The sequence below is a fragment of the Styela clava genome, chromosome 5 (genome assembly GCF_964204865.1).
Source record: "Styela clava chromosome 5, kaStyClav1.hap1.2, whole genome shotgun sequence".
Taxonomy (NCBI): domain Eukaryota; kingdom Metazoa; phylum Chordata; class Ascidiacea; order Stolidobranchia; family Styelidae; genus Styela; species Styela clava.
Genome location: NC_135254.1, coordinates 10,430,884 through 10,445,471, shown reverse-complemented (window position 1 = coordinate 10,445,471; position 14,588 = coordinate 10,430,884). Strand labels below are relative to the sequence as shown.

Here is a 14,588-nt window from a genome sequence, read left to right as displayed (position 1 = left end):
GCAAATGTTCATAGGTGCAAATGTACGCTGGTGCAAATATACTTGAAAGTAAATGTACGCGGGTGCAAATGTATGTAGGTACTAATGTACGTAGGTTCAAGTGTATGTGAGTCCAAAAATCCATTGTTACAAATATTCATGAGTGCGATTCATATGTGGGTGCTAAAATCTGCCTGAGCAAGAGAGAGAGAGAGAGAGATTTATTTTTTCGTCAACCAAAAATAACAGTCATCGTAATAATAATAAGAATAACAATAAGAAATAAATTAGTTTGGTATAGACAGGAGGGAGTGATACGACCAGACGGTCATCAAAGTCAACTCCCCCCCTTCAAGTTATCATGTTTAAGATCCACAGTTTCAGATGACTAAAATATTGGGGAGGAACATTCTAGAATTTAAAATTATATTCTCAAAATGGAAGAAAAAAAATTGGGGAGGGGAATGCTAGAGTAAATCATTTTTATTTATTTATGGATTTCAAAATCCGAAGAGATTCCAGAGGTTACTGAAAGAATTTAAATAATTTATACGCATATGTGATGAATTATCAGAAATGCTTCATTTCATGGCATAGGTACGCATTGAAGATGTAACAAACATGATCTGCTTTGATTTGTCTAGATTAGGAGGGGGAAAAAATAGGTAATAGGACCTAACAAGCATTATTTCAGCATAATAATCAACAATTTTTTGCTTGCAGAGGGATGTCAAAGTAGTATATAAAAAGACAAGTGAAATATAATTAAAAATGTAAAGCAAATGTATGTTGATGCAAATATATACAGGTACAAATGTACTGAGTGCAATTTACAGATGAAAATAAATGTACGAGGGTGCTAAGATGATGGAACCACTCGTTACATCGAATATGCGTTAGACATAAAAACGCAAACGAAGGCACACAGCCGCATAGCTTCTGCTATCTGACAGCGTCCACTCTGAAACAGAGCCCAGTTTCTTCTGCAAACTCTATGTGTATTTGTAGAGAATGGGCAATATACGTCACTTAGCCACATAATCATTTTAAAATGAGAATATTAATGTGTTTCTTGCTATTGGAGCTACGAAAAAGAATTCTATTCTTCGTTGCTTCTAATTTTTGGACAATGGCTAGTATTTGACTGCCAAGACGGTTTAACCGTTAATCGTTACACCGTTAGAATATCGTTTTATAAAGATCTGTTTTCCCAAATCTACAAGATGTCAAAAATTTAGAAAGTATTACTTGCATAAGAAAATATTGGGGGAGATGAATAATATAAAATTACCTTTTCTCCTACTGCTCTCATTTTAGTAACCCAATGTCTGGCGCCCAATGCGAAATAATTATTTAAATTCCATAATAAATTAACCATTATTAGCTTCTCGGTATTGATATTTTCATACTGAGTCACAATATTATTTGAATATTATATTGGATCTATATCTGTTTTTGCCATTATTTTAAGTTTCTTCAGCAACAGGACGATATACGGGCTACATAGGAATACTGTGAAAACAAAGACTTTTTCAGCCGGTGCGCCGCATGGAGTACTCATCCTTTGCCGTCCAATTCCTGATTTTGCTCTCAGCTTTCCATTGCGCTATATATTATGCCGTCGTCAGTAGAGAAAAAACGTTTTAGTCGAGACGCAAAGTGAGAGTTATATATATAAAAAGCATCGATTTGGAAATGACGTGCCAGATCTTTGAAAAGCTGTATGAATCAATTCTAACCTAGTTATAAAACGACAGTAGAGAACTCCGTTCAAATGAATTTGTTTTGTCTTGGCCTGTATTTTTAGTCATCTATTCTTGCTATTCTTTGCCTTGTACTGTTTAGAAAAACATGATTTTTTTTACTGAACCGTGCTTGGAGAGGGGGTGGTAAGAATATGAATTAGAACGTGGAATGAATAGCGAATTTTATTGTAATGACGCCTATTGGCTTATATACGTCTTGCTACGCGTATTATCGCGAAAAAAAGTAACATTTGCTGCATAGGTATAATCATTCCTTAACGTTCTACCAGACACAAAAACTTTCAATTTCTAGGTTGATATTAATAAATTTTTAGGCATTAGCTCGCATAGAAAAAATATTATTAGAGAAGTGATTTATAAAGTTGTAAAGCTGAATAGAACTCTAGCATACGCTTTTAAAAAATCACGAGTGCAGCTTCAGGGCTTAATGCTTGATGAAAATGACCCATGAGAAATGGCCTTAGGGAAGCGACCTGAGAAAAGTTTTAGAAACGAGTCCCTCTGTGAAGTTTTCAAGATCTTACTTAGCTTATTGTCTTCGGTAAGCGTACCGTGAACTTTTGCTGTCGTTATAGAAACGGCATCAAGCATTAGGAAGTAAAAATAATACCAAAAAAGTATAGTAAAATCACATCAACCAAACAGTTATAAATAAAAATAATCAAAATAATTCATTTGTGTTGAAAAAATGTCACTAAATCATTGGCTTCAACCTTTTTGGTGGAGCGAAACCCCAAAGAAATATTAATTGTCGTTTAACGTCTGAATTGTTTAGAATACGTATATAAAAGAAAACCTAATACTGACGGAATACAAGTACTTCTAAAGTGTAGCAAGTTTGATTATGATGGCAATTCTATCAAGTGTTTGTATTTAAGAAGAATTCATACATTGGGCGAAACTTTTTGGACACCCTGTATGTTAATATAGACTCTCAGATTCGAATGGAAACGGGTACTCCCGAAGTATGTGAACCAAGATGGCGGGCACCGGAACGTAGCGTACCAGGGTAGGGTTAGGCCATAATTTCAGATACAAATACTGCGGAAGTCACTTGGCTAGTCCCCGAACTCGTAATAGAACTAAAATAAGGAAAATTGGAATAAAATTATGGCCTAACCTGGTACACGCACTACGTTCCGGTGTCCGCCGTCTTGGTTCACATACTTCGACAGAACCAACTTGCGCCCCCCTGAACTGTATTGGCGGAACCCCGATTGCAAATTTCTGTACTGAATTAAAGAACTTTCTATAGATGAAAAATAAGACTTGGATTTTTATTTTGGATTGTTCCTAAACATTATACGCTTTTGTTGTTTTCTTTATCCATTTCATGATGGATGCAACATCAGTATAAAAACCAGGATAGTTATGTCGTACATGATCTTTAACATAAAATTGTCCACATCCATAACCCCAACTAACAATTCCAACTTGAACGTAACAATTCTCCTTTGTGGCATCATCGTGAACCTAAGAAAGTTTATACTTTTTGTATTTCAAAATTGAATCAAATTAAAAGTAAGTTTATATATATATTTTTTGTTACATACAAGTTTAAACAACATAAACTGAAAATAGATATATAGGCGCCATATTCAATTACTTCCACAAAGAAAAGGAAATGTCGTAGCATTGTTTTTACTTACTTCTCTGATAATTGGCCCTCCGCTGTCTCCCTGGCATGCATCGACGGTTGGGCCACCAAATTGATCAGGACCCGTAGCACAAAACATTTCATCTGTGAAAATATGTTCAAAAAGCCAATTATCGTCCTCTTTCCGGTGCTTGTTGATAATCTCTACAGCGTCTTGGCATCTGCGAAAAAATTAAGGTACTTACTATCGTGAAGTCCTATAATATGATATTAAATGAATAGATAGTTAACAGTTAAATAAGGTTTGAGTTTAAATTTATATTGCTCCAAATTTATGTGTCAATCCAAGTGTGATATTTTGCGAGATCTAAGCACAAAGATCGAGAACATCCCAGGAGAGTTTACAAAAACATTATTCAGAATTATACTTATTTTTAGCATACAATTGCCTGTCTGAAACTCGTAGAACTGCTTGTTGTAAGTTTCGACTTGGTGTTAAATAATCGTTGTCATTATGTCTCCGCGTCTGGTTGTGCCCGAAGCCCGTAATTGCCACTGCTATAACATCCGAAGGTGAACGTTTACCCATCAAAAAATCGCCTATAAATAGTGAAATCAGGTCTGGCTAGATAACATAAAATATGACGTTTCTATTCATGAAACTGAGCTCTATCTAAGCTTATATTCTGAGAGTCCTATCACTAAGGGATATCGCGTTAAAAATAAAAAACTGTGCTACAAACGATATTATTGTATGTTATCCGAGTTTGAGGCGTTTGGATATGCCGCAACCTGGCCAGCAACGTGTAGATTTGAATACTAACTTTCGAATCTACTTCCATGACTTCATTTTGTCAAATACAAATTTCGCACTAACGAAATCAAAGCTAATACAACAAAATTTGACAATTTTAAAGTTCTGTGTGTACGCAAAAAACATACTAAATATATTAGTCAGAACGAAGGAATATGAAGTAGTGGCAGTAGCACTTACATTCAATTTCACATTTTTCCTCGTCTGTTTCGCTTCCTTTTATTAAAATTTCTCCTTCACTATCTTCTTTCATCAGAACCTGACTTACACAACTATCAGAACTGCATGGTAAACAAACGGGCTTAATATAAGGCGTTAACTCAACAAAACCGGGAAAAGATATTGGCATCAATATTCTTCCTCCAACTACAAGATATTCTCCGCCCAGTTTGATCTGAAAGTAAAATAGCATATATATATTGTTTCTAATTGACGCAATATGCAATAAAAAATTTAACTACAAATACTGTCGGTGTGGGTGTAGCTCGATTGAATGATATACTTTCTTGTAAGTCAAAATCACGGCGATACAAAGAGATTATTATGGGTTTTTGTAAAATTTCAATGTCCAATGCTCAGAATACATTTTGTAGTTATGACGCTACAAAAATTTCATGGATCACCCGAACGGAATGTGTTATATAAATCGTCCATTCAGTTTTTGGAATCCTCCTATTTAAAGATAGGGCCAACGTAATGACTTGCTTACCAGAGCAGCATCGTTTTGAAAACTTGCTGGATAGAGTCTGCCTCTGTATTTCTGATATTCATCGTGGAGAATTATTTTATCGGGTTGAAATAGTTTCGCTGAGCCCTGTAGCCCGTTAAAATTGTGCGGACGCCGAGTTATACCTTGAAGATAGTATAGAATATAGATATAGTCAAGTACTTTTGTCTGTTTCTGCTATTATAAATATTATTTAAGTACATAGATCATTTTATTAAATTATATTTCAGTAATATACTTATAGCATTGATGCTAGGAGATGTGAAAATGAACGCCTCGAATACTCATCATTTTGCAATAAGTTAGTATCACAAAGTGCCGTGCGTGAGCGTCAAGTAGGTATAAATAAATTACACCACGTACCTAATGTAACGACAATATCTTTTTCCCATTCGAGTCCGCTGAATTCCCAAAATACGTGAGCTGCTGACAAGACCCATTGACCGTTGATTAAGCTTCCTCCTCCTTTTAAATGAAAATCACTGAATGCCTGTCGTGAATAGATCGAAAAGTTACGTTATCATTTGAAACTCGGTCAAACACTTTGCAGGAAAGTGATTTGAGAAATTCTCCTGGAATGTAAAACTGTACCGCATATTGGAAAATGGAATGTGTGAATGAAATATGTCAGTAAGGTATGCGTAAAGTTACTTGACCATATAGGTAAAATATTTTGTTAATGCCTGTCAAATTTCTTCTAAAAGACAGATGTATGTGTACCAATATGCAGGTAACCAATTTTGTTCGCCTACTTTACATCAAGTTGTGTTAAGGGACTGAAACCTGTGGGCAGAGGATATATTCAATTGGTTAACACAGACAGTCCACAAACTCGTAATGTAACTGAAATAAGGAAAATCGGAATAAATAATGCCTTAACCCTAACCTGGTACACATACTATGGGAAGAACGAAAATGCAATACCATCATTCCTGATATGTTCTACAATTGCTGATAAAATGATTCAGATCAATTTGGAAAAATCTCAAAAGTTTTCGGTAACCATTTTAAATTTTAGACAACCTAGGAGTAATTTATCGTCGATCGCATAAAACCATTTTTTCTCAAATAATATAAAGTGATGTTTTAATCTTTATTCTTATTTTCATGATAGTTTGGCACGTTTGTTAAGTCTTTTATTAGATTATAAATTCAGAATCATACCGGAAGCGAGAATTCTTTACTTTTGACGATAACGCTGAAATCTAAGTAGGCAGCGTGTGCTTATACATATACTCACTGCTTCCAAATCTTCATCAAATTTTGTAATAAGTGCTTGCCATGGCCACGCTCGGTCCACTGCATTTTGTCCACCAATCACACGTCCTCGCTGAATTATCTTCCGCACACTCCCAACCTCACCAGCTTGGCCACATAGTGTGTGATCTAATGATATTTCTAGTTTTTGGTATACCGGTATATATATATATATATATATATATATATATATATATATATATATATATATATATATATATATATATATATAAACTATAAAGGTTTTGAAAAACGTCGCTCAGTAACAGTGCGTTGTATTGAATATTTTACTTTAGTGTTTAGGAATAATTTTCCTGTTACCTTCTCTCACATCAGTTACTTGGTCAATGTATTTGTGTAATTTATAAAAATCTTCTACATAGATAAAGTTTTTCTCATTTGTAGCCAATTCTTTCAATTCTTGACGAACTTCAGAATCCTGATTTCGAGCAGATGAGGTTATGCTGTAAAACTGAAATATTTTTACAATCTTACAAACTGATAAATTAGAATGCATTATAAAATTTGTAAGACTTGGCGTTTTCATTTAATGAAGTTGTTAAATAAAAATGTGCTACTTTATTTAAATGTTGCGCCCCAGAATTATTCCATTAGGTACACATTTTGTGTGATTTACTAATAATAAATTCTAAACTAATTCTAAAAATTCTTGATGATTAGGTGGAAGATTTTTGGGAAAATTTTTGCTAGTATTAACTACAAAACTAAATCACGTTTATCCCATCTACCTCAGGTGGTTTTGTATGATTTGTAGAATATTCCGCTTCGATTCGTCTCCTTGCTAGGCTCGGACTTCCACCGGCATTATGAGCGCCTTTAGAAAAATTTGTTCTAGATTACAAACTCGAATCTTTAAGTATTTCCTCTGTATCGATAACATAATGTATCTACGCAACTGCAAAGCGTGTTCCTCATGCTTATTTTATTTTGGGAAGAGCTTATTGACGAAAAAGGTTTTTGCTGGGCGTCCGTCACATACGTATATAGGGTATTGAATACGCACTGCACCGAGTTGTCAATCGTGATCTTAGATATGAATTTCTGAATGTCATGTTGGAACTACGGCTCATAAGCTTCGGTATAAGCCAATTTCTAGTTACATATATAAACTTACCGTCAGTCAAGATGAATATATGACGTTTTATAATGTTATCGTCATCGAATTGATATGAATTCGCAAGTTGTTTTCTATTCAGGTCAATCAGAGCCAATTCTATATCAGTTCCTATTTTTGTTATCTCACGAATATTATCTGAAATAATTAAAAACTTAACTTTTATATTCATAGTATCACACTATTAAATTCATTCAAACATGTTCACGATTTAAAATTTTAATTGTTTAATTTTAAAATCTTTATAGGTGTTTTTAATACCTGTTGAGAATAAAATGTAGTAGAAAAATAACATGCAGTTTAATAACATTGCACAGACATTTGAACGCAGATCCAATATGAATGTTAGTTAATACGTGGTGAATACATCAACATTTTTTAATCACTTTATACCAAAGGTAAAAGAGCTATCTAAAATCAAATTTGAGATTTACGGTAATCAATCTTTATTTCTTCTAAAATGTCCAATACATCTTCAGATTTCTTTGGCGGAAGTTCCATCACGTTCAACATTTCATATGGCTTTGTAGCAAACACCACGATTCCATATCGAATACGAGTATTTGATGTGTCATTGCGACTGAGCTGAAAAATAAGGCTATTCTGCTAGAAATGTTAACGGCACGCAATCTTTTAATTTAGTTAATATAATATATTTACATGAACAATTTTCGATTGTGACTCATTGATGGAATTGATAGATTTAAATGCAACTCGGAGTAATTCATTATATTGTTCAGTAAATATTATTGTTTAAAGAATAGTAGGCGCTCCAGAAGTACGTGTACCAATATGGTGGTAACTAATTTTGTTCGCATACTTTAAAACCAGTTGTGTAAAAGAACTGAAGCCTATGGGCAGAGGGTATGTATATTCATTCGCTTGTCTAACAAGGCCGGTCCCGAACTCTTAAATGAATTAAAATAAGAAAAATCGGAATAAATTATGGCCTAACCCTAACCTGATACACATACTACGAGAGAACCAAAATAGTTTGCTTGTGAAGTGCAATAATTATTTATTGAACATGATATACAATAATCAATTTAATTTTAATGATTCGTTTACTTCGAAAATTAAGTAAGTTTAAAATCTTTCTATATCATACCCTTTTTACGAGTCCTTTGGCAAAATCAATTAAATTTCGTAGTTGTTTTTCCTTTATGCTTCTCGATAGATCGATCACAAAATAAACCTCAATTTTACCCTGGGAATTCATGCGCACGTCTCTCGCACCTTGTACAAAATTCAGTGGTGGTCTGATATATGTCGTACTCTCGGAAAGTTTGATGATGACGTCTGAGGGAGCATCGCTGTACTTTGGGTCTGAAATTCAATATTACCTTATAATTATTTCATCTACTGTTACTAATTCACAGATCTGAGGTTCGGATCCCATACAAACCATCTCGATCCGGGTACAGAAATTGTTTAGGTCATGCTAATTGATGCATTAAGACTACGACGGTCTTGAAAAACGATAGCTATGCAGCCTACATACCAGTGTTCAGCAAGTGTCTGTTTGGAGAGCAAACCGTCTATATTATTTCCAGTCTTTCAATTCATATTTTGAATATTCAATTTCAAATGAGGACGTTCGGTAAGTATATATATAAATTTCCTTAAATTCATGAATAGTTGTAATTAACATAAAAACAAAAATTGTCATTTAGTTATTACAATTATTACCAACACACTGTGGGGCTCCATCTCCACTCCATTGTTTGAAAAACAAGCATTGTTGACTTGCTTCTCCGATCATTACAAGCCCATCATTGCAACTAAATTCAACTTTTCTTCCGACTGGGAACTCAACGTCTCCAGCGAAACGAAATAGCTTTCCACCAATAGGTATGCCGGGGTGTGGACAACGGTTCTTCCGTCCTCTAACTTTGAATAATATGCACACATGTATTGCTTGCTATAAGGCAACGGCAATTGTTATTAGGAACGTTTTGGAGAATATAAAAATATTTGGACACGAAATGGACCTATGGATCGTTTTGTTATTATGTTTTGTTTTTAGTTTTTTCTCCTTGTTGTTACAGTATGAAAAAATCGCTTTTTCATTAACTACTGGACCCATTACTTTCCAGTGGTCAAAGATTGTATTTTTTGCTGGAAGGCTTTTATTTTTTACTCTATTTTCCTTGAATCCCATACAATCTGACATTTCATCTCGAATTTCGATGTACTATTTTTTATTCACGAAAATACGGTTTTTAATCTGCCAATCGTGACGGGAGTCTTGCGCTTCGATTTTGCACAATCTTCTACGCGAAAGTCGAAAGTTTTTCTATATCGGTGACGCACTGTGGATAGGTACGGAAAGTAACCTGTACTGTAAATGATGAGGTACTTCAGATTAATTAATACTACAGTTGTGTGTAGAATCATTTGGCATTTCAATTCACGTTGGCACAAGACGCATGAATCACAAGGTGCGGGCACCGGTATTAGTAAGTTACGATGGTCCACGGGTCCAAAATATGATTTTTGAGGAAATTGTCTGTAGAATTTTTCGTTTTGGCCATCGTGTCTATACAGGGTGTATCAAAATAAATGAAACCCAATTAAACCGATTTTCAATTTATTTTGGGACGCCATGTATTTGAGCATTGCCCTCTTGTCTATTTTTATCAATATTCGAGACATAGTCATAACCGAAATTTCAAATATTATAAACAAAATTTACATAAAAAAATATTTCATTTTATAATTTCATTGAACTAACTCTTGTATCTTACATTTATAATCACAGACAGTATCAATTCCGCTCCAACGTCCGTCGCCCATGCAAGTTCTAATTTTTGATCCGAGTAGTCGTCGGTAGGTTCCACAGGAAAATTGGAGTGTAGTGTTGTAATAATAAGGAGCTGGAGAATAATTTTGTACCCATCCACCCATGGAATATATACTTGGGATCGGGTTTTCACATGTAACACCTGAAATGATAAAAAAAATGATTTCTCGCGTTTTCCCTGCAAATGAAGGAATATTTTGATTATCATAACCTAATATTAAACCTGAATTGATTTCCACAAATTTTATACTTCATTTTTAATTCTGACTTCGATATTAGGGATGTAAAAAAATTAAAAATTAGCTGTGATTAAATTAATGTCATTGGTATAAATAAAAAATCTATTTCTGAAAATTAAAAAAATAGCCAAGTTATATAATATGAAATTGATTTTTGCACGATTTAATAGCAAGATGGCTTGTTTAGAATTTGAGAATAGGAATAGATTGGAAGATAGAATTATATAATATCGTACTATCCGCATGGAAATATACAATACAATGAAGAAGATTAACAACATGATTATAAGTTTTGATTTATTTTTATGACATGATTACACATTTTTCAATATATCAACAAGAATTTTAGGTACTCCCGTAGTATATATGAGAATTAAGATGGTGGACACCGGACCGTAGTATGTGTACCAGGTTAGGCCATTATTTCATATAAAAATACCACGGGAGTCATTTGGCTAGACTCTCGCAATAGAACAGAAATAAGGAAAATTGGAATATAATTATGGCCTAACCCTAACCTGGTACACATACTACGTTCCGGTGTCCGTCATCTTAGTTCACATACTTCGAGAGTACCAAGAATTTTGTATATGATCTTACGTTCACATTTTATGAGTTCCCCATCCCATATTCCGCTTCCAGTACATTTTCTTGAAACATCTCCTCTTGCCGTATACATTCCTTCATTGCAGATATAATGAGCAACTCTCTCGAGTCCTTTTCCTGTATATTCAATCGTTGCATCTTTTGCTATCGGAGCATCGCCGCAGTCAACAACTGATTTAAAGTAAAATGTAATTAATTCTCCACAAAGGACATACCGTAATTGAAAAAAAGTGGAAAAAATAAAAAATGATTGTATTTTCAAGACATTTTTTAAAGTTGAAAACAAAGGGTTTATTAGCTAATTGTATTTAATCAACAACAAGAGCAATGACAATTCCACAAAACAATCCGTAGCTTCAAATCGTTTGCAAATCTATTTTTCAAAACGATCCTTTCTCTTCCGACGCCCCCCTTTTTGTGGTACATTTTCATCTTACCTGCGTTTACGCAACTTCTCCCACAAGCACCGTCGCAAGTACAGACTTCTCCATAATTGCAGTGTTCATCGGTATAACAATGGAATCCACATTTGAAATTGTATTTATCGATTAGACCCCGATTCCTTTCAGCACACGATTCTGGTAAAAAATAAATATTTGCACATTTTTATGTGCAAATAAATTTTATTTGGTTAAATCAAATAACCAAAATGAGACCAAAGTTCAGTAATAGCATACAATCTTGCAACACCATGCGATGTGTATCTTAAAATACTTCACTTCAACTGGTGAAATTGGATCTTTATATTTGATGAGTTATCTCTATTAATGACGCTTGATTTCAACGCCATTGATGTCATGTAGCAAATCCTGAGACAAATTTAATGTGTTTGCTCAAAACATTGGCCTTGGAAGCAAGCTGAGCTAATCTAAGCTAAGACAGTTAAATGTCAATATGTTTATTTTATTTCAATTGATCTACCAACTTGAGCAAACAATCTCCCTCGTCCACGTTTTATTTTCTTCTCTTGATCTTCCGTGGCAAAATCTAACATTGTCAGGAATCGCAAGATATCCAGGTTCGCAAGTATAGTAAGCTCGAACATCATACTTATATGGTTCCGTTGCATCTTCGAGTTCGTTCGTCACTCGATTTTGTCGAACATATCGGATGGAACGTAAATGTGGGATTCTGCCGAGAGCAGGACATGTTCTTTCTAATTAATATTTCAAATACAATTTATTGTAAATATATGCAGAATGTTAATACTGGTTCAATATCGACTTTAAGTCAAATTGGTTAACAATACCTGCAATTTTTAAGTTATTGTGCATTTCGTCGAAATAAAAATAAATGTATTGCAGATGAGGAAAAATTTTCAGAGTTGACACTCAAGATCTTAAATGTACCTTGTTGGTGTAAAACTGAAGTTGGGACATCACACAGGACTATAAAAGATTGTATTAGGAAAATGTATGAATATTGCTTGCCTTCCTATATGACTCGAAGCACTATGTGATGGTTAAAAGAAGTTTGAAGTATATATATATATATATATATATTTATTTAAATCTCTTTTGAATCTTGTTTGAATGCTATATCTCACCTATTTTAACACAAGACATCCCGCATTCATGATCACAAACACATTCTTTCTGTTCTGCATTGGAGTTTCCTCTGCGACCCTTTGACTTGCAATCTTTGTCTTTTCTGCATGACTTTCTACAGTTGGGCCGCCCAGATCTTTCAGCAGCGAGTTTGTTACGTTTGCATGCATTCTTGCCTGGGGTTGAAACAGTTCAGAATGCTATGATTTTGTAAATACCATGTGGTGTTTTAACTAAGCGCGATGGCATTCACAGATTTCTTGAAAAGTATCCTAATACGACTATGTATATATAACATTGTTCCAGTCGTCCCCACGTTTTGATATTAACTTGACTAATAAATGGCGTACAATATTCGAAGCTATCGATAAAGTGTATAAAGCGCGCTAATGATGCGCTTTGTGTTTTAATCAGATTTGTAAAAAAAAGGTAATCAAATTAAAATTTTATAGCGTGAATTTTTTTTAAAGAGTTTTACCTATTTTTTTTATTGATTCCCGTAACGAAAACATCAATTCAATATCATTCCTACACAAGGTTTTAGTGAAAATGTGAGTAACGTGAACTGTAAATTCACCTATTAACAGCTTTTAAAAATACTTATAAAACAATGTCTTTTTTACATCTTGCGAATTCATAAGTTTCGTCTTCGCCGAACGTACAATCCGGAAATCCGTCGCACACGAAATTCATGTTGATACATCTCAATTTTCCGGGTTCTTTATGGCAGTGAAATTTCCCAGGACAAAGGATACCTAAAATACATTTTGTAACGGTAATTTTTGTATATTTTTGTTAAGATTGATTATTATCGGAGTTGTTTGTGTTAAATCTCACAAAACCTCCTTTTCTTTTCTTGTATTTATACCCAACTGTTTATATAAATTTCAGCATTGCGTCAGATATATAATTATATTTCGGTATAAAAATGTACAAATGAAGCTTCGTGAAGATATTCGTCATGTTTGAGTTACGCAAGCAAATAAATATCTTACAATCGGCAAACCAAGTAGTTTCATCCTCCCCATGCAAGCAATCATGTTTTCCATCACATTTTAGAGTATTTGGTATGCACTCGCCGCTCCAGAAGCATTCAAATTCTGACAATCGTTTGCAAGTTCGACCTGTTGATAAATAGAAACACGTGACTTGTTTTTAGACTAATATTTGTATTACAGGTGAATAAACAGGAACTTGATAAATGTGTTTTATTTAATGCTGTGTAGAAGGTTCTTTTAGCAGCAAACTCTGTCCTACCCTGTCCTACGCGGTTTTGTATAATAAGTCTCAAAATATGAATATCAGTATCAGTTTAATCAATTCTAACACGCCATATTGTTGGCTGAATTTTTAGTCAAGCTGGGCGCAATTTACATCTGAGTTAAGCCATTAATATTATATAATCCAAAGAAAGATAAACTATTGTCAAATAGATTTCATCTTCCCAAATAATTTATTATAGTCGAGTCTGATTTTTAATGCAGACTTGCATATTCAATTAATCAGGAATACTGAACTTGTATGGGATAAACGATATCATATTTTCATTTTAGGGAACTCCCCAAATATGCAATTCAATCTGTAAAGCGAGGACATAATTGCACTAAATTCACGACTTTATCAAATTGAACTTGATTTTGAAACGAAATATAGGACATTAGTTATTTCGATACACAGCCAGAATTAACCCATCAATTATATTCTCGATGCCTATTTTTAAAATTAAATACATATAATTACGTATAAATAAATGATCAAAATTTTCAGCATTCCTTTCTTAATGAAGTTTCAGCATTACTGAGTGATTTTTATTTTTAAACACAAAATTCTGAATATATATCGGATGTGAACGTAGAATCGCAGCAAATTGAATTTCAAAACCTAGGAACTCTAGTTTTATGTAAGCACTCTTACCTGAAACTGTAGTAAAAAGGAACAACAAAAGAGCAGGTTCCAACGTTTTAGCTATCTTCATACTTCACCTATGATCTCTATTTTGTTAGTTCATCTCCGAGTTGCAGATTGATAGTAGTCTATGTGTAGCAGCAGCTTTGTAGTCAAGGTGTAAGCGAAAAGTCCCGAACTAACCTACATTCTTCGACGTTATTTTAGGCCTGA

The 14,588-nt window shown here is 33.9% G+C and overlaps 1 protein-coding gene across 1 annotated transcript; it reads right to left on the bottom strand.

Moving 5' to 3' along the window:
- Nucleotides 1-2,784: 2,784 nt before the first annotated feature.
- On the bottom strand, nt 2,785-14,534 carry LOC120344889 (complement factor B-like). Its single transcript, XM_078112739.1, has 21 exons — nt 14,385-14,534; nt 13,466-13,594; nt 13,094-13,225; nt 12,470-12,646; nt 11,849-12,079; nt 11,361-11,501; nt 10,918-11,094; nt 10,023-10,220; nt 8,965-9,165; nt 8,384-8,601; nt 7,710-7,860; nt 7,276-7,413; nt 6,890-6,975; nt 6,462-6,612; nt 6,124-6,269; nt 5,247-5,373; nt 4,866-5,008; nt 4,337-4,550; nt 3,786-3,942; nt 3,395-3,563; nt 2,785-3,218 (listed from the first exon to the last, which is right to left on the bottom strand). The coding sequence occupies exons 1-21, from the start codon at nt 14,443-14,445 to the stop codon at nt 3,039-3,041; spliced, it is 3,327 nt and encodes a 1,108-aa protein (XP_077968865.1). The 5' UTR covers nt 14,446-14,534; the 3' UTR covers nt 2,785-3,038.
- Nucleotides 14,535-14,588: the final 54 nt, after the last annotated feature.

What these genes read in the sequence shown, in the direction of transcription:
- LOC120344889 (XM_078112739.1), bottom strand. Translation starts at nt 14,445, where the DNA reads ATGAAGATAGCTAAAACGTTGGAACCTGCTCTTTTGTTGTTCCTTTTT. An exon ending in GAGGGAGATTGTTTGCTCAA is followed by an intron (nt 11,502 to 11,848) that starts GTTGGTAGATCA and finishes ATTTTTTACCAG; the next exon opens with AATCGTGTGCTGAAAGGAAT. An exon ending in TTGATGAAGATTTGGAAGCA is followed by an intron (nt 5,374 to 6,123) that starts GTGAGTATATGT and finishes TATTCACGACAG; the next exon opens with GCATTCAGTGATTTTCATTT.